The 20,298-nt window shown below is 44.2% G+C and overlaps 1 protein-coding gene across 2 annotated transcripts in view; it reads left to right on the plus strand.

Moving 5' to 3' along the window:
* LOC118506068 overlaps positions 1-20,298 on the plus strand; it is a 28,127-nt gene that overhangs the window by 4,262 nt on the left and 3,567 nt on the right. For both annotated transcript variants that reach the window (XM_036042729.1, XM_036042728.1), the window contains exons 2-3: positions 17,888-18,234; positions 18,770-18,941. In XM_036042729.1, the coding sequence (XP_035898622.1) occupies positions 17,888-18,234; positions 18,770-18,941 (519 nt within the window). The remainder of the gene's footprint in view (positions 1-17,887; positions 18,235-18,769; positions 18,942-20,298) is intronic.

A 20,298-nucleotide genomic window follows, 5' to 3' on the forward strand; every position in this document is an offset into this window, starting at 1 on the left:
TGCTAATAAGAATGACCCATGCCTTACCCCTTTCGAGCCCTTGCTACCGTTCCTCATGCGTCTGCAAGAGGTTTGAAGCGATCTACCACTACCCGGCATCATAAATTCCCTTTAGAGTCCGGAAGGAAGCGGAAACATTCCACCAGTTCCACACCCCGCCCCAAACACAAACGCACACAGAGAAACTTTCAATAGATCCGATTTGATAAGTGCTGCCTTGGGTGGGGCGTTGCAGTATTTAGCAAGGAGAGACAAGAAAAAAAACGGAACGGGAAACCCCATTGTACTTATTCCACACTTTGCACCTTCCATTGCTGCACTCACCGCTCAATGTCTTGTGCTAGTTGCACGCTGCTTTCCCTATTGCACTGTCATCTAGCCTATTTGTTGTTGGATGCTGTGACGAACGATCCAGTGTGAGTTTTTGTATGTGTGTTAGCACTCGCATGTGAATGGTTTTGTCACCGAAGATAAATAGCCTCCATTCATTTGTGAGACGTTCCTTGCTATCGCGTACACCCCGAGGACTAAGTCGGTTAGTGCTCTGGTGGTCAACAGCAACGTTGGCACCTTGCGGCAGGGTGCCTTGCGACGCCCGGAACCTGTTGGCCGCATGTGCTTTGTGCTTTTCTCACTTGCGGTGCCCACCGGTGCCCCGAAGGCGACGAAGTGACCTATAGCGATGCATACTTCACACCGCCACACACACACACACACACACACACACACACACACACATTTACTATACACACAAAATACCTAGGGATGGTCATGAACAAGCTGACCATAACTTGGTGCGGTGCAACCATGCGTTGCCGGCCGTTCCTAAACCGGGTTGTCCAATTAAATTCTTCAAATAAAGAAAAGCGTCAGGTATGGTAGGCGCAGTGTTTTATAATCAAATCGTTATAATGATAAGAAATTTATGACGTTTGACTACTATAGCTAGAAAGTAGGCTTAGGGAGGTCTTGGGGTTTTTTTTCTCGTAACAGATTGCGTCGGGCAGAATCGTAAAACGTTCGCATGTGAAGGGTTAATAACAGCTTCACGTAAGGTTCGGCACAACCATCTGGAGGTGGTTCCAGGTTTCCAGGTGCTCTAATACCCAAGACTCAATTCTCTACCCAAACCAATCCTTACCACCACAGTTAATGATGTTGTCTAGAAGGACCTGGAACGGTTAGCCTCTCATGACCGACGTTGTCCTCCAAACGTTGCCAGCCGCATTCTACTACATATGTGTGTTCCTTCACAGTCTTTAAACTGGCAAAAGATTGGAAGCATTTCTTCGCTCCTGTTTGCTTTTTTCTTTGACCCATTCCATAACCATACCACAACAGCTATTTTCATGATGGTGACATTTTATACCTCAAGCATTTTCTCAATTTCTTCTGCCCACAGCGCTACACCACTTAACGAAATGTGTATGTGCCTGGCCTTTTTTTTTTTGGCCCCATTTTTCCCGATGGGGAACAGAAATCTAAGCCAAGCTGCTACCAGGACGCTCTTACGGCCACACAGCCACACACACACACACACACACACACACACACTCTCACTGCCCGTCAATATTTTGACCTTCACGCGACTCCCGGCCCTCGGTGCTGTTTGCGGGAATATGCGCTGAAATATTGCATTTGCGGCGAAAATCCGGTCGCTATCGGAGATTGGATTAATTTTCGATTTTTCCGTACTAGCTCGAGCGTTGACGTCGGTTTTGGCCCGGCTCGAGATTGCTTCTTCCAACCGGCGCGGACCGACCGACCGGGGCCAGTCTTTGCGAGTGAGTGTGTGGGAGCGATAGAGCGGAAGCTGATACCGATGGACCGAATTTGTTGCAGTGATTTCACAAACGAACACGGAAAGAGATTTGCTTGATGACGGTATGATGAAGGAAATTGTTTGATTGTGGTAGAGTTTAAAGCAGTCTGGCGGGCAGTGCTGCATGAGTAATCTGATAGGAAGGACCGGACCCGTTCGGTGTCCAGATAACCGGTACAAATGTACAGCAATGTAGACGGTTGATTGGAATGGAATTGAAATGTCCCGTGGCCTGGTATGTCTGGAGCGTGGAAATGCGTTCGGAGATGGAATCTTAAGTGTCAGAGGTTGAGTGAGATCGTTTAATACGGAACTGCTCTGTTTAGCTCGGTGCTTGGCGAGCTGCGAAGAAATTATGAGCGATGTAATTGCTCTTCTGATTATACCGCTTTGTAATCTTTGAAATATTCGATGGAACATTTGTCTGTTTCTGTATTTAAAAAGGGGATAATTTATACTTCTTCTTCTTCATCTTCTTGGCCTAACGACCTCTTAAGTCATGCCTGCCATTCCTGTTTTACTAGACTAATTGATATCGCATAGTTGAAGAGTCAGTCCTCACTATGAAGGGAACGGCCTAGATGGGATTTGAACCCCGATCCAGCCGTGTGAAGGCCAGCGCCGCTGTCGCATCTACTACCGGGTTGCCCTTACTATTTTTTAATTAATTTATGCTCATTTTTCTTAAAGATCTAAATGGTTTAATTTAAATTAAATAGAAATTGATTTAATGATTCTTCATTTTTAATTGTTTGTTCTTATTGTTCTATTTTATTATTTTATTGTTTATTTAATTGTTTATTTATTTGTGTGAAAATTATATTCTTTTGCTCAATATTAATGCTTGTTTTATAAGTTTAATATTTTCTTAATTTTTCTTTCACTGAAGAATCGTAAAAATATATTTAAAAATGTCAATTAATTATAGTATTTTATTACTATACTGATACGCTATACTTTTTATAATGAAATTATAAGTAAAATGTTTATATCCATCGCCCCAATCGTATGGTAGTAATAAATACTGAAACTTCATCCACAGCCAGTCGACCTTCCATACAGCGGCTTCCACCCGCTATATCTACTGAACTACAACACTTTAGATGTAACTTTGACCCGTCGGACGACCGTTACCGCGCTGCTTATCAAGTCAATTTATTAAATTTAATTGGCACATTTAAGCTCATTTCCGGAATGTGCCAGCTAGCGAACAGTGTTATCACACAGCCGGCTGAACCCCGCCAAACACCAAAGCCACCTCACAGGAAACATGCAGAAAACGGTGTGAACGGAGGAGTGTTTGGTGAACAATTTTTCCATAAACTTATCGCCCCCTGGCGCTGGCCCTTAGTAGTCGAGTAAAGTCGCGCACGACTGAACCCTGCACCCAGGGAAGTGGCCCTAATGGGAGTGTACATAATTCCGACTCGCATCTCGATCGGTTTGTGCATGTTTGTATGCGGTGTGCAGTAACCTGTACGATGTGGATTTAATTTGAATTTTGTTTAAGCATACAATTGTGGGTATCAACGCAACATGCATTACGATGCTATCATGTTTCTAATGCTGGTAGCAATTAATTGTTTGTCCTTTCTCACAAGAAACTTTAGTCGTTGCTGTTGTACGGCTTGGGGAAAATGTTAGCTTATTAATTAACTTAATTCCTTTTTCATTATAGTGTATTGTTTTCTTTAGACTGTATCCTGACATACATCAATGAACACAAGAGTTGAGCAGTACATTTGTCAAACATGGTAAAAGTTAGATGATGCATTAATTTTGGGGAAGTCGAATGGAAAGATTAAACTAAACATTAATATATCTGTTAAAAATTCAGCGAATATCTTACAATATTTAGAATGTCCTCATCCCTATTACTTCTTTTTGGCTTAACAATCTCATAACTCTGTCATATTTCTGTCTCACTACATGTATCAATACCACGTGGTTGGATAGTCAGCCCTCACTACGGGGTGATGGTCGGAATGGGATTTGAACTAGTGATGGGTACGTCTGCCCGAACCTACCGGGTCTTAGCCATCCGTAAGTGATCGGAAATCGTTCGGGAGTATTTCTAGTTCCAACGAGTTTAGGTCGACCCGTTGCGATTTATGTACGATCCATGGATTAACTCGAACTCGTCGAACCGAACTCCGTTACACCCACGGGTCGACCAGAACCTACGGGTCGCACTCGCGTATGTTTTGCTGCACCTACGGGACGACCCAAACTCGTTGCACCTACAGATCAAACTCGATTCCTATAGGAACGAGCTCGACTCCGGGTCGTTCCGTGAAAAGAGTCGAACCTATACCTAGTTTGAAGTCCTGCCGTGTGAAGACCGGGGCCGCTATCCCTTCTACCATTGGGCTGCTAATGCCATATAAATAAACTTCTAATTGCTTCTTTTTTACAAAAAATAGCTTCTTTATAAAAATATCTTAGTTTTCGAATTAGATACTACTGTTATAACAAATATATGTCAGGTGTGATAACTCCATACCAGATTTCAAAAGTTAATATAATATTTAATCCTTGATTTTTTTTTCTCTTCTTCCTTGGCACTACAATTTCTGGCTTTCTGTTACTTGGTTTTACCCGGTGCAAAGTAGTCGCACCCTACGTACGGAGAGGCGGTCTGGATGGGAATTGAACCCCGGTACTGCCACTAGCGCCTCGGCCACCGGACCTTCTCTTACATGTTCTTAAAAATAGCTCAAGATTTTAGATGGAAAATTTGAGACAATAATATATTCTAATACATCCTAGATAAGTAGTGGAGATTTTTTCAATCGTGTTGGAATGAATTTATACAGAATGACAGATAACAGAACTGCTACGCAAGGATGGTTTGCTGAGCCGACGTCCAGAGTTCTGTTTGATGTTGATATTGTGCCAGTTTTAAAGTTAATAATGCTTATAATAATGGAAGGAAATATGGATTCCGTAGAAATTCAGCGCAGGATTGATGGACTAGATGGAATTTTATCCCAAATTTCTCCAAAGAGTTCTGCAAGGATTCAATGGGGCGATACGAATGTTTCAGCGAAAAATAATCTTCCATTGGACCTTCTAGCTGACAATATGGCTTCAAGCCGTCATTATTAATAAAAAATGGACTTTTTAGCCATTATATCTCGATCCTTATAAGCAATACATTTACATAGCCAAATTGCTGATTCTATTTTAGTCTTGAATGTTTTTTAGATGAAGGTACACATATTGCAAGAGAATCCGATTCGTCGCTTTCGAGATGAACAAGATCGCACGAATTAACGGATTGACTCCGTTCTTGTCGACAATCCAACAGTTACAATTGTGCTGCATAAGACATCAACTAAGCTTGAGCCGGTTGATATGCTGTTAGAATTCCACCGGCGTCGACCAAAACGTATTTGTATGCGTTCACGAGAACGAAATAATTTTCAAAAATTGGAACAAATATTTGATAGCCACGAGAAGGAAATCGTTAGGTGGTTAGGCATATAATCTGGGATGCTCTTTAGAAAGTGCATTTTGAATAGCTTTTAATCACAACCAAAAACACGCATTCTGTGCAATATGCAGTTCCAAACCATACACTATAATAGCTTACAAAATGGCGAAATGTTCGCTGCCTCCCGACAGGACGTGAATCGTGCATTACCACACATGCATTATGTAGATTCCATTCAATTATTTTATTTTATTACCTTTTAACGACATTGCGGTGACGATGATGGGATATAATCCCTTTCGCCTGCGTCATCCTAACGCCCGCGGGCTTATTATAATTTAACTGCATTGCATCAAGTTTCGATCCACGCTGGCTAAACCGAAAACGTTGGACGGATGTTTTCCTTCCCTCCCTAACTCGTTCCACCCTCGTGTCATCCGTCCGTCCGTTGCGTGGTTGCCGTGCAAAAGCAGCAATTAATTTCCAATAACATATTTAACATACAATTCCCATCATTTTAGTTGCACGGCGAGCCGTCGCTAATCAAAAGTGTGGAGCATCCTTTGTGGAGCATGTCGGTGTCGAAAACATGGTTCATCCATTTCGATCGATTTTCACCCATGCCAACCACCCCCCGATCCATATCGCCCCGGAACCCGAATGGACACGGGCGTCTTGAACGGGTCGGAAGTGCAAAGCCAGCATGGGGAGGGTTGAAGCTTTTACCGGAGGTCACCTAATCCAATAATCGTTATTATTGCAAAACACTTTGCGAGCGGTTTAATTAGCTCCGACAATTCCAACAGGGCCGGCCGCGGTGGTATAGGGATTCATTAAAATGTGTTGTGCTTAATGTGTTCGGGATGGCGCGGCAAAACAGCTTACGCTGCTGCTGCTGCTAGCGTCATTAAAACACGCCAGCAAAGGCAGCTCCTTTCTGTCGGGGGGTTAACGCTCCATCCAACCCCTTTCGGCACAGGGCTTCAGCAGGAGATTCGGGTGGATGATGGGGTTCGGGTGCGATGGAATAATATAAATTCCAAGAACGATCCTGAAGGTTAGACCGGAAAGGGGGGGGGGGGGTGTAAGCGTTTGGGGAGCTCCTCAAGGAGCAAAGGCTAAACTTTGAATGAGTCCCGAATGACTTCTTCCCACCAGGAAGAACCACTTTCGAGAATGGCAGCACGGGGCAAAAGCATAGTCGATTAACACGGTGGCCGAGAAATAAATGCTTTCATCATACTTTGGCATTCCAAACCGGGCTTGCGCTACAGTGTGGCGCAGAATTGGAGCGGGTTGAGTTATTTGAAAACTTGAATGATTATTTTAATTGCTTTACAGCAAGCAAGTAAAAAAAAAAGCGCGAAACATTGTGCACGAAAAGTTGACGAGGTATAATTTTTTGTTATAATTTTAATAAGACTATTTAAATTTTTATTTAAAAATAACGATAAATACCTCTTGTAATCACCGTAAGCAAACAAGTTTTCCACTTTTACATAATTCATTTCTTGCTCAAACATTTCTTCACAACTTATCGGTACACGGCGCAGTGTGATGAATATATCCATCAGCGAACCAGTTGCGAGCGCCCGATACTTTCTTGCCGCAATCTCAAAGGCCAGCACACCATGGTGGCAACACTTAGTAGACGATAGACGAAACAAAGCACAACAACAACTCATTCTACCACCCGTGTGAATAGATAGGGATATACAGGGTGGGTTAAGTTTTTGAGATTTTGTTTGCGATAAACTAAAGCTTAGGCGGATGCTTGTGATGCTGATGGTGCTTTTAGCGTGCCACTTCTAGTGCTTCTCAGGCACCGCGCCAAACTACTACCACGTTTGGGAGCAATGTGCCCGGGTGAAAGAAATTTGCCTATCTCTCCGTCTCCCTCTATCCGGTCGGTGACGGGTACGGATCGGATGCTGACTTTTGACGGTGAAAGGCTGTGAAAGGCCCCCCAAAAACCCGTTCCACCAGTGCGGCGGGGCTTAAGACAATAAAAGGAATCGCTTTTCTTTTGCTGGTTCGCCCGTTCGCGTCTATGGGTGTGGGTTAGTTTGTTTACTTTTGCTAGCCAATGTTTGCACTAACGTACAATTTCTGCTACTTCTGCCCATTTTCTTACGCATCCCACGGTTTGCCTGGGTACAGGGGAAGATCCTGTGAGATAAGCTATGAGGTTCTCTCTGTTTTATTTTTTTGGTTCTGCTTCGGTATAAGAGGAATTGTAAAACTTTTGCTGGCCGCTGTTTTGTTTTCCCTGATGTCCACTCATACCGGGTATTTTGAGTTTGCAGAAGCGTTCCATTCTTTTGTGGGGGGATTTTGTTTTATTAGAGGGAATTATTAAAAATTATATTGTACGCAATTTATTGGAATATCGTTTAGGTAAATTTGTGGCCCGTTTGAGGAGTTTTCAACGTGTTACAGTACCACACGAATTGAGGCATCTTTATATGGACCTTACACAGCTCCTTTGATTATATGAGTATATCATTCTCATTCTCAGTGAAAACTGCAATTATTAAAGTAATGGATTTCTTATAAAGCAGAAGCTTACTGAAGATTGAGCCTATCAATCGATGGCCACCACTATCAGTAGTGTTCGGTAGTGATCTCGCGAGCTACGTTGAGGCCTTAATAAGATCACGAAAAAAGTGCACAATGAAATATTTGCATGATCATATAGGACATAGAAGAAATATTAAAATTAAACACGTTAATGAAGGAAAGGAAGTGTATAAGAATTCGTTATAATTTGTAATTAAAGCTTGTTAAAGTATGTAAATAATATTACACTAATTTTAATTAATTTCCTCAATTATTTTAATACGTTCAACCACATGATTAAGGAATTAACTCAATACGGATGCATTTTTTAAAATAAATTTTAATAGCTTAATAAATAATTATTTTTTTATTCAAGACTGAAATAAATACCTAATAAACTTGCTAACACTTCATGTTCCCAGCGCAGCAAGGCAATAAACCCCGGGAGCTCTCGGACCGGAATATGATACTCCGACCGAGGGTGAGACGTGGTAGCGGACTTGATCAACAAACACCGCAGCCAACCAATACAAATGTGCAAGTTCTGAGTTGGTTGTGAGAGAAGGTGCCTTTATTTGAGACGACGTAACCATAGGCCCTTTTTTGTCGCTTGCTGCGGTAGCAATTCACAATGCATTCATAAATCCTTACAATTGATTCTTATTTCTATTCTTAATTTCTAATCTTAAATAATCTTAATTTCTACACCTTGCTCCTTAACTTTAATTATAATACCTAACTTTATTTAAATTCCTATCTAATCTACAATTAACTTAATTCTAGTTTCCCGCATAACGCATCATCATCAGCGTTCTTTTGTTTGTTGGCGCCAAACCCTATCAATGGCCGCGTAAGCATCACACACCCACGGGCGTAAGTGAGCCAGATTTTGCCTTTGTAACTCCTCGCTCATCGCTCCACTTATGGAGCGAGCCAAGATCCTAAGCGCACGCATCCTGTTCGACTCTCTCGGCTCAGGATGCTTAGACGCGCGGCTAACCACTATGGGTTTTTGACGGACATTTCGTTCCGTCAGCGACACTTTAGATAAACTAGATGAAATAGTAAATTTTAGCATTCTTAAAAATAATTAAAACAAATAACTCAACTAACAACTTATACCAATTTGCTATGAGCCGCCTTCTTCTCTTCTTCTTCTTCCTTGGCACTACAACTTCGAGAGCTCTCGGCCTGCCATTTATGGCTTTCTGTGACCCGTGATCTGTGATTCTGTGATTTTACCCATAGTAAAGTAGTCAGCCTTACGTACGGGGAGGTGGTCTGGATGGGATTTGAACTCCGGCCCTGCCCCGTGTGAAGACCGGCGCCGCTGTCGCCTCGGCTACCGGACCGCCCCATCATCACGAGCCGCCTTACTCATTAAATAAATGAAAATAATACATATTTTAACCCTCACTTTTATAGAAAATTATATTAAAACTATTACAACCTTTCACATCACCAAATGATGGAATGATTTACATACGTTGTGTATAAAACTAACTGAGAGTTGATTTTTTTTTGTCCTAACAGCTATATCCTCACGGTAAAAGTATGTCTCCTCAGAGTGAAGTTATGTCGTCGCTGTGAGTCTTTACCCTCACAAAGTAGCTGTGCCATCACTGGCTTGCTTTGCTCTAAGAGCCTCATCGCCCTCAGTGAGAGCTGCACTGGAAGGATCTTACGCACTAAAAGTTAGTGAGCGATTGCCATTTCTTCCTTTAAAAAGAGAGTCCATTTGGATAGGCGTGATGTATACAAACGGGGCGGGCCGAACGTAACGTAACCGAATATTTTTTTTTTATTCATAAAGAACGGCCTGGCCGTATTGCTTGTTACCGAATATTCAATGCTATTTAAAAACATCCCCTATTTTCGATAAAAATCAACAACTGAAAACAGCACTAATGTTGACATAAACCTGCAGGCTACCTGGTGTTATTACAACCGTTTCAGGGTTCAATGACTTTTCATTTACTGAGAAGGTTAGAGGGCTACAGTTTTAGGCTTCCTTGCTAGAAAAGAAGTGCAGTTCGTCCTAGTCTCGACAGTCCAACGTTCAGCCTCATAAGCTGTAAGATAAAAGCTTTCTACTGAGCGAATTAGACTCGGTCCGATAAAAGGGACGAATCCAACTTCACCATTTGCGGATTGAATTTTGATCATGTTGTAGAAAACGAGTCCACCAGGCATTAAACCTAATATTTGTGAATATGTTTCCCATACTATTAAGCGATTTGCTTTAAAAATCAATCGAAGATCTCATGTCTGTTATTGTCTTACTTGTCTCTTGAATGAATTTAATGTTTAGTTTTTGTTACATACTAACGAGTGTCTATCGACCCTGTAAAGTGTACATCAGCATGAAGTCCACCTCCGGGTAAGCTCATGTACAGCAAATGCGATCATTTGTGTTCAACTAAATGCATTTCGAGCTATACATAATAAATCTACCTTTAATGAAACAAACCGCTTCCTGCAATCCAGTCCGATTCACAGTGGTAAAACCGGTAAAACAAAAACAAAAAACCCCTTTCCCATAAAACTACATCGAACTACGGCTCTTTTATTTCCCCAGCTTGCCATTACGACCCCCTCGTGGGATCGTCCCACAGCCCATGCAGCCCAACCACCGTAAGAAACTATCCCTTTTCTTCAGCTCAGACGGCGATGTTGTACGGGATTTTGCAACTCAGTGTAGCACTTGTTTGAACCGTATCTTGAACCGCAAGCCGTCGGTAGACGACAGCAGAGGGCAGCAGAATTTCAATAAAGGCTAACATATCTTCCTTTCCTCCTCTCCGGTGGTCTGCTGTCGCTGCTGCTACTTCTTGAGATGGAATTTAGCTTTCGCCGCTTGGCGGACTGGCAGCAGCATAAAGCCCCGCTTCAGGTTGACTGACGACGAAAAGGGCAAAAGGCCGGCTGGCTGAAATCATGGCGGGCGGTATCCCCACCGAAACAGTGTACAAACTTCATTTCGAGCTTGAGCCAACCGCCGAAGCGTCGTCATCCAACCGCCCAAGACTGCCTCCGGACGGTGGCAGTGGTAAGGTTTGGTGTTTTGGGGGTTCCCGGACCACAACCGGGGCACATCGTTGTGCGCTTCAGTCGCTCCAGATCTGGGCAAAGGCTTCGGTTCACACCATGCTTGATTTTCCATTTCCGCTCGCAAACACACACACACACCCGTAAGGAACAAAATAAAAATCGTTTTCTACGGTGAATGAAGATGATACGTGTGTGTGTGTGTGTGTGGATGTGTGCATGCTGGTCGGACATAAATAAACCATCTTTCGCTGCGTCTACCCCGGTCAAGCCGCCAAGGGTCGCCACATAAATAGATGAAAGGCCAGTGCAACAGAGGGTTTGCAGAGTCGGGTTTTGTTTTCCTTCTTGCTTCTCTCGTTCGCCCGCCTTTGTGATGATTGGTTGACGACGGTCGGTACACGGGGAGCCCTGTTGGAAGGGATGCCTGGAAGAACCTGGGTGGTTGATAAAATAAACATACCCGGCTACCGGGTAACTGCCACTACTGCTACTACCACGACTCCTAGGTCACCGATCCTGGGTTACTGAAGTCGGATACATATCAGACTTGACGGTCGGAACTCTCAAACGCAGCGCAATAACAAAAAAATGGCTGAAGATACAGATCAGTTCCCATCCCTGGTTCAACAAGAAGAACAAGAAGAAGAAGAAAAAAGCGCCAAACCATTCTTCAATGTTGCCTTTAGAAGCTAGAGTCTAGATGTGTTGAATTTTATTTTTAGTTTAGTAGAACATCGGTTCTACTGGCCCTGCCCTACCAACACTTATTTATCCCTGCGGACCCATTCTGTCTGGAGCGTAGAAATCTGCTTCCTTTTCTTTTTTTGCACAAACCCTCGCACCAGCACACCAACAACAAGCCGAAGGGGTCACTGGCCGACGGGCGTGAGGCCGCCGGCTGCCAAAGGTGCATTTGGCTGGAATGTACGGTAGCCGAGGGTAGTTGCCCTCTAGCCGGCCTTTCAAAAATCAAGTGCTCCACAATAAAATAGAAAGGCAAAAAGAAGGCTCAAAGACATGATCCCACCCGGTTCGTGTAGATTCGCATGTGTGTGGGTGGGTTTTTTTTCGGGAGGCACCCCTATTCTACCCTTCGGTCCAGTGTGTACACATTTGCACATTTTCCTGGGTACGGGCAAGTCAGCAAATTGAATTCGTGTGGGCCAAAAATTATCCTTATATAAATTTTTTTTGCTGTTGCCCCCTTTCTCGCTTGTGCAAAGAACCTTTGAACTTGTTCTTTGATATGCCGAGGATTCGGACCGGGGTTTTTGGTGTGCGTCACTGTGTATGCTCAAAAACCCGGGATGGGTCAGGATTTCAGGGTAGGAGCGCTGGTAATAGTCAACATTCGGTGGCACGCCGGTGTTCAGGCCTGATGTCCTTTCGACGCGTCCAGCGGGGCCGAAGTTTTATTTTTGGGAATATGTTATGGAACGATCCAGCCCCCCGATTCCCGATTCCCGAAATTGGAAGTCGATCAAATATTTAATACACTTACCCCGTCACCCGGGCGGTCATCGGGCAAAAGCGGATGGAAAATCTGTTCGGTTCGGATTATTGATTTTTATTTCCACTGTGTTATTTTGTTTTATTATTTATTCAAATCAAGCGGGTATTATGCAATATCGGGTCGGGAAATAGGATTTCCCCGACCAAACTGAAATAAGGTTCATTGATATGCCGATCCGGTCAACACTTTACTGGGCATATTTAATTAAAGTCTTGGTGTCCACACCTTTGTGATTGTATTAAGTTTGACCAATTTGAGTATTTTTTTCCCACATCCTTATTTTCTTGCTTTTTTACTACACTTTTCTTCCTGTTCTTTAATTAATTTCTTAATTTTTTCCCCCCATAACATTTATTTCCATTCAAAAATACATTATTTACGCCCAACTACTCTCTTGCTCTTGCAACAGAACATCCTAGCCAAAACTTTTACCTCTCAAAACTTCAGCCAAACCATCGTTTCTTTTTCATGGCTCATTAGCAGCGTTCGGAAAAGCCAACACAGACGAAGAAGAGAGAGGAAAAAATGCCACCATTTGCTGTGTGTTTATTGGTCAAAAATAATTTCAATCAAACTTCAACACCCCACTGCCAACTGTGCCACGCGCGCTGCCCACGTAATTTTGGTGTCTTGGAGCAGGAAACTTTGCGGGCTGTTTGATCTTACCGTTTGCGGAAAAGCGAAAACATTGTGAAGTTGCCCATCGCAACCATCGGAGCTTATACCAAAGAAAGAACGCGGAAGAAGTGTCCAAAAAGCAAAAAAGAGTTTGCCTTTTTTTTGTCCTGTTCATTCGATGAAGCAACTTGCAAACCACAACTTCGTATGCAAAACGCATATCAATCTGTTTCGGAGGGGTAAACAGTGGGACAGATGTTGAAGTGTGGATGGGTAGTTTGAACGGGCGATCTTTCCACAGAGAAAACGGAAAAGAAAGAAATAATAAAATAGTTTTGTTTATTTTATTAAAAACTACTTCAAACAATAGTTATTAAAAGGATAAACAATTTTATTTCTAGAATTTCTGAAACCTTATTTGACTCTATAATTTTATTTCATTGACTAGCTTATTGCTTTAGTTTTAGTATAAATTGTAAACTAATATGTTTCATTTATTTATTATTCCTTCGTTTTTTTAATTATTTTCTTTTATATGTTCAAGGGGCAATCCGGAGGCGACAACGGCGCCGGTCTTCATAGGGCAGGACCGGGGTTCAAATCCCTTCCAGATCGTTCCCTCGTAGTGAGGACTGACTATCCAACTACGCGGTATCATTTAGTCTAGTAAGCCAGAAATGGCAGGAATAACCTAAGAGAGAAAGATAGAGTTCAGGCAGTAGCAGAAACTATTGGAACAAGTAAAGAAATTCTCAAAACGTCTCATAAATTAAAAAGGGACATATGGCCAAAGTAGCCGGTCGGTTTATAATAGAGGTTTTTGTGATTACAAACTCATGAAGTAGTGCAGGAAGGCCAAGGAAGCTGGATTCTTGTACCGAATCGTTGTACACCTCGACAAAAGAAGAAGATAAATTTTGGTAATTAAGAATCGAACCATATTTAATATATGTGTCGGTTTATATTTGATTAAAAGCCATATTTATCCGTACTGTAATGAACATTATTAGACACAAATCGTGCTTAAGTTTGCAGTGTATTTTGCAACAGAAAACCCTTTCGCGTAATCACCGCTTTCGCTGTGTTCGGTGCGCTCGATGGAGACGCCTGGTGGTTCTGCTATAAAATAAACAATGCCGATATCTCACCGATACTGACCGCCGGTATAGCGCTACGTTTGCATTCCACCTGCCGTGCACCTCGAACTGTAAGCTATACCATTCCCCCCCCCCCCCCCCAAAAACCCAACCATGACAACTATGACCCACTTGACCGTTTGCTCTGCTGCACTCGGTGGTGTGGAATGAAATTGAATTAAACTTTCCATCCAACCACCCAGTTATCTTTTGTGAGTGTGTGTGTGTTTCACTGCTTGTGTCGCCTAGCTCGCACACAGTTCGGGATGCTGTGCAGCACGGTAGTAAGTTTATCGTGCCTTTTTTCCAATTCCCTGACCAGTCCCTGGCCGGTCCTCCGGATGGGAGCGGGCCGAATCTCGGTGGCCAGTCACAAACTTGCACCGGACTGTGCATCGTATTGATATTGCTTTAATTGCACTAAAAGCAAACCGAACCAGGCAAAGGCCCACCCCGAGTGCTGGTGGCGGTTGGCTTTCCGTTCTGTAGCACGGGAGCGGTCGTTGTTTTACCCCGAGAAAGCATTGCATTGCATAAGCTGCAGGCGCACTGCCGGACCGGTACAGAATGAAAGGCATCGGCTGATGAAACGATGAAAAATGATGCAACGGCACATAATGGAAGCAGGATGTTGGAAGGATAAGCAACACTCCCTCGAAAGAAAGAAAGTGGCTGGCAAATCAAATCACGTTTGCGAGTCGGCGAAGAAAACAAAAGTGCTGTAACAATAAAATTGAAATGAGCGCCCAAGGGAGGTGTAACTTTAGCCGTGCCACTAAAACAATGATCAATCATCGGATGCGGGAGTGTAAGCAAAACACTAAAAAAAAAAAAAAATGGTATCAAATTTCATTAGTGAGCCAAGCGGGACTCCACCTTTTTTCCCCTTCGAATGGTGATAATGGTTATGGTTTTCTGTCCATTTTGTACTTTATTTCCCGGCGAGTGCGCTCCCTCACAAACAAGCTGCCGCTTTCAAACGTAGTGGATGAATTGCAATGCTTGGTGGGAGGGCTTTTTTTTAAATTCCATTTTCGTATTCACCATCTTGCTCCATTAATCGTAGCGTTTGCAAACGGGGAAAAACAGCAGCAGCACAGTCAACAGCAACAAAGAACGACAAATACAGTGCGTAACAGCGCGATACTACCACTTGTTTTTAAGAATAACTCTAAAAGTTTTGCAGGTGTTCTGAAAACGGTATACTACTCACTTACTTACTATCAGGCGCTACAACCGCTTTGCGGTCTTGGCCTACTGCAACAATCCTCGATACCGCTCACGTCTAATGCGCTGCAGGATGGTGAGATCATCGTTCAGCTCGTAGAGCTCGTCATTGTAGCGGCTCCTCGATTGTCCTTCCACACATACGGGGCCAAAAATTCTTCTGAGCATCTTTCTCACGAACGCGGCTAAGAGGGCTTCGTCAGTTTTGGACAGAGTCCATGTCTCAGAGGCGTATGTGAGTACTGGGACTTTAAATGTTCTGTACAGTCCCAGCTTCATCCGTCGCGACAGGTATTTAGAGTGGAGAAGTTTCCTCAGGCTGTAGCAAGATCGGTTGGCAGCCAGCACCATTGCGCGTAACTCAACATCAATGTTGTTGTCGGTGCTGACTTTTGCCCCCGGATAGGTGAACTTTTAGACGACTTCGAAGGTGCGGTCACCTATCTGTACATCACCCCTGCGTAAATCAGTGTTTGTTTGCAGGGCCGCTGGTGGTGCCACTATCATTTTGGTTTTCGCCTCGTTAATCTCCAACCCGAGGTTCTGTGCCGCACGCTCGATCCTTCGATAAGCTTCTGCTACATAGGAGAGCCTCAAACCAATGATGTCTATGTCTATGTCTATGTCCCCGAAGTTTCCACCTCTGAGTCACGGATGGCTCTCTCTAGCGCCAGATTGAAGAGGAGACAGGCGAGCCCATCTTCCTGGCGCAGGCCCTTGGTGGTAGCAAAGGGCCCTGAGAGTTTTCCATCCACCTTCACCTGGCATGTGATATTGGCCATTGTCATTCGTACAAGCCTGGTAAGCTTGGCCGGGATTCCAAAAGAGCTCATTGCGTCGTACAGTGTAACCCTGGCTATGCTGTCATAAGCGGCTTTAAAATCAATGTAGAGATGGTAGGAGTGGAGCTGCCGCTCCGCCATCTTCTCCAAGATTTGCCGTATCGTGAAGATCTGGTCAGTGGTTGACTTTTCGTTTCGGAATCCTCTCTGATAGCTTCCGACTATCTCTTCACGTTATAGAGACACAAAACACGTGTTTTGCAACAGAAACAAGCGTACCTGTAATTAAGCGTAAGAGTTATTATTGTTGTATAATCATGTGACACATTCTAGTAGCTAGCTTGATAGCTTGATTTTACCCATAGCAAGGTAGTCAACCCTGCGAACGGGGAGTCGGTCCGGATGGGATTTGAACTCCTGTTCTACCGTGTGAAGACCGGCGCCGCTGTCGCCCCAAGATGATTAGTTTTACTTTCGATAAATTTGAACCTTAAGGTTTATAAGGAAGACGAGATAACTGGGGAAAAAATGCAAGCGAATCGATGGTTTCGGTTGTACTGTTCGTAACCGATTACTCACGAGTTTGTGCTGCGTTTCTGGCGCTGCTGTCGCTGACCTAATGAAAAATCTGTTTTAAAAAATATATATTCTATGATTCATAAAGGATGGCCTCCTGGCCGTATTGCCAAAAAAAAATTTTTATGTGTCCTAATATGCAAAAGTCCTAATACAAAAAGGCCCATTTCTCACTACATTTATTTATCTCCTGCACATCTTATAGTTACTGTACCCCTGGTTTATGGAGCAATTTTCAGCTCAGTGGAAAGATATATATTAGTGTGCGTAAAAATATATATTTTTTTAAATTCACTACAACTTTACATCACATAGTTTTTACCTCTAACTTTTCAAGTTCTTCTCAAAAAAATGCGTGCCCTTACTGTTTTGTTACGCACTGTATCACGCGGGCTTCATCGCCGTCTTCACGGCACAAGGTACGCGTCGATCCAATATGCGCGTTAAACAGAGCGTAAGAAAAAGGGAACGAGTTGAATGAAATATTCATGTTCTTCAGCAAGCAGCCTTTTCCACCGGTACCACCCGCTGTGTCCCGGATGGAGCCCGGTCGGGCGGAGGACAAAAGTTGAAAGGACGTGTGATAGTTACGTTTATGCTTTTCAACATCGCCACAACAACTTCACACCAGGCACCTTTTGTGCGCTACATCAATCTCACCGCGAGCGAAACGAATTTTCATTCGCAAGCTTTTCTCCAACCACGCGCAACAACCCACCGCCATCAGGGTGGGGCGTGCTGAAAGTCTTACCCGGTGTTGTGCGCCGCCATGGGCTCGTAAAACCATCCGCCATCACGTTTGCTGCGCCACAGCCAACCAAAGTCCGCCGTGTGATTAAGATAAATGAATTTACATGCAAATGATGATGATTATTCCGCGTGACATCGCGACATTGGTAGCTTTGCTTGCGATGCAATCGCTTCATATTTCCTGCGGGGACGCGTAACGATCGTGGATGCCGCCAACCGCCGCGCACGGGTCGGAAAACTACCAAACGAATCCACCCAAATCCACGCCAAATGGAACCATCCAGCCATGTGTGGAATGGGAATTGCATAAAATTATAATCTAACCCACATATAGCCACTCCACCCCTGGCAGGTTTGGTACCTGCCTGTCTTTGCGCCAGCATTTTCCAACGCCCGGTTTTCTCCCTTCCATTGCAGCGTACCACTCCGTGCACATAACGAACCTAAACGTACCGAAGACGTACGTCCTCGATCGGAGCACTTACAATGCTGCCGGTTCGGGCACACTGCCGACGGTACGGTACGGTGGCGAGCACGTTACCACCACAGGCCTGCCGATGACATCGACCACCGAGGAAGACACGCGCCCCGGCCTGCCGGTGCCTGCCGAAGCCCTCAACCTCACCGACGACGCCGGTCTGAAGCCACTCATCATGGACTGTCAGTACGAGATTAAGGCACGCGAGTGTGGCTTCGTGCTCAAGTGGTACTTCAACAAGAAGCTCATCTACCAGTGGATTCCGTCCCGGACGCCGGTGGGCATGGTAAGTGGGCTGGGTGGGGTTGGGTTTGGGGAAGCACCGAGCTCTCCGGGCTTCTTGCGAAGCTAAGTGAAGAAATGCTCTGGGCTTTGCTCTTCATTAACGTCGTCGATCGTGAAGCGGCGCACCGGTGGCAGGTCGTACAGTGTGGCTCAGAATGGGTTTAGTTTCTCATATCAGTTAGTACAAGCGCCTGAATGTATGCTTTGCTCACAACATTGCTCGTTAATGTACATCAATGTGTGAGCTTTTTCTATAGCATCATCTTCAATAACTCATTTTTCTTAAATTAAAGTTTCATCCTACAGGGAGTTAATAACCTTCAATATTCTACACACATAGTCTGCGCCACACTGTACACGCACTCGAAGCAATCCATAATTCTAATTCCACCCAATTCCCATGCACAGTGACAGCCCAACAGCAGCAGTGTAGTGTAGGTTCGAAAACGGTTTCAAGCGCCTCATGCCATTCCAATGTTCCAATTTCCTTTCCTGCAACACGCTGCCTCGGCCATCTCGCGGCGGCGCGAAAGCAGAACCAGTTCAAGAACGAGCTGCAGACCAACTACTCGATGTCCGATTCCATCAACTACAAGTACCGTGCCTTGGTGATACGCAATCCGAAGCTGAACCACAGCGGCGAGTACATGTGCTCGGTGCAGACGTACGATTCGTTCGATCGGCGGATGGCACGGTTTCAGATTGTCGGTAAGTGTACTCATCCTTCTGCCCAACCACGACGCCCTGACGTCTGTCATAGACGGCAAGATTTCGGTTCCCAGATCGCTCCCAGAAGAACTTCACATCCGTTTAGCCTGTGCCCCGTGGGTGTGGTATGTGATTCGATTAGACTGGGGATGTAATTACCTTTCCTGGCCTGCCTGAATGTGGCTCGTACGCTCAGTAAACGTCAGCTGGCGGATCGTGTTGCGTTGTGCCATTTTACGATGTAATCGCATCTATTGATTTACATCTTGGAATGTTTCATCGGCGTGGGCAAGCGAGTGTACGGGCGGTATATTATGTTACTTCAGTCGTTTCATCTTAGCCACTGTCGAGCGGGAGATGGACGTTTATTTATAGTTAGATGGTCGTTTAGGCCGGATGAGCGCAATCTAGTAAGTGACGGAAATTGTTCCATAGCAATGGAAAAAAGAAAAATGAATTATTGAATGCTATCAAAATTTAAGCTTTTTCTTAATGCTTCAAGAAAAGTTCTGCCCAGTGATCGTTAGCGATTGCTGGTCAATTCTTTGTAAAGCCTTGAAAGCGACCATTAATCTCATTAACCTTACAAAGCCCTGGTAACGTTCTAACCGCTACCTGTGATCAGCGTAGCAGCTCGTCCATTGCCTTTTCAACAAATACGAGATCAAAAATACTTCTGTGCATCTTCCTCTCAAACACGGGTAAGGGGGTTTCGTCAGTTTTGGACAGAGTCCATCATATGTCTTAGAGGCGTATGTGAGTCTTCCTGGCTTTATGTGACTTGGTTTTACCTGTAACAAAGTCGTCAAACCTGCGTTCTGGGAGGCGGGGTCTAGCTAGGATTTGAACCCCGGTACAGCCGTGTGAAGACCGGCCCCGCTTTCGCAAAGGCCACTTGATCGCCCCAAACTGTATGTGAATGCTGGGACTATAAATGTCCTATACAGCTAGGGCGGCCCGCTGAGAGAGGCTACAACGGCGACGGTCTTCTCTCGTTGCGCGAACTGACTGATCCAACTACGTGGTATCATTAAGTCTAGAAAGCCAGAAATGACTTTTAAAGGGGTTATTAGGCCAAGAAGGGAAAGAGTCTCAGCTTCGTCTGTCGTGACAAGCATTTTGTTGACCATGATTGTTAACCAACACCCTTGCACGTTTCCAAATCTCTATTTGTTTGTTGTTACTGACTTTTGAAAAGTGCGATCACCTATCTGTCTGCATCAACTCTACGTAAAGTAATATACGTCTGCAACTTCATTGTACAAAGCTTCTGCTAAATTGGGTAGCCTCAAACCAGTGATGTCTATGTCATGATCGTATACTAGTATCAGGATCAATTTGTAGAAGATCCTATCTG

The sequence above is a fragment of the Anopheles stephensi genome, chromosome 2 (genome assembly GCF_013141755.1).
Source record: "Anopheles stephensi strain Indian chromosome 2, UCI_ANSTEP_V1.0, whole genome shotgun sequence".
In the NCBI taxonomy this organism is placed as follows: domain Eukaryota; kingdom Metazoa; phylum Arthropoda; class Insecta; order Diptera; family Culicidae; genus Anopheles; species Anopheles stephensi.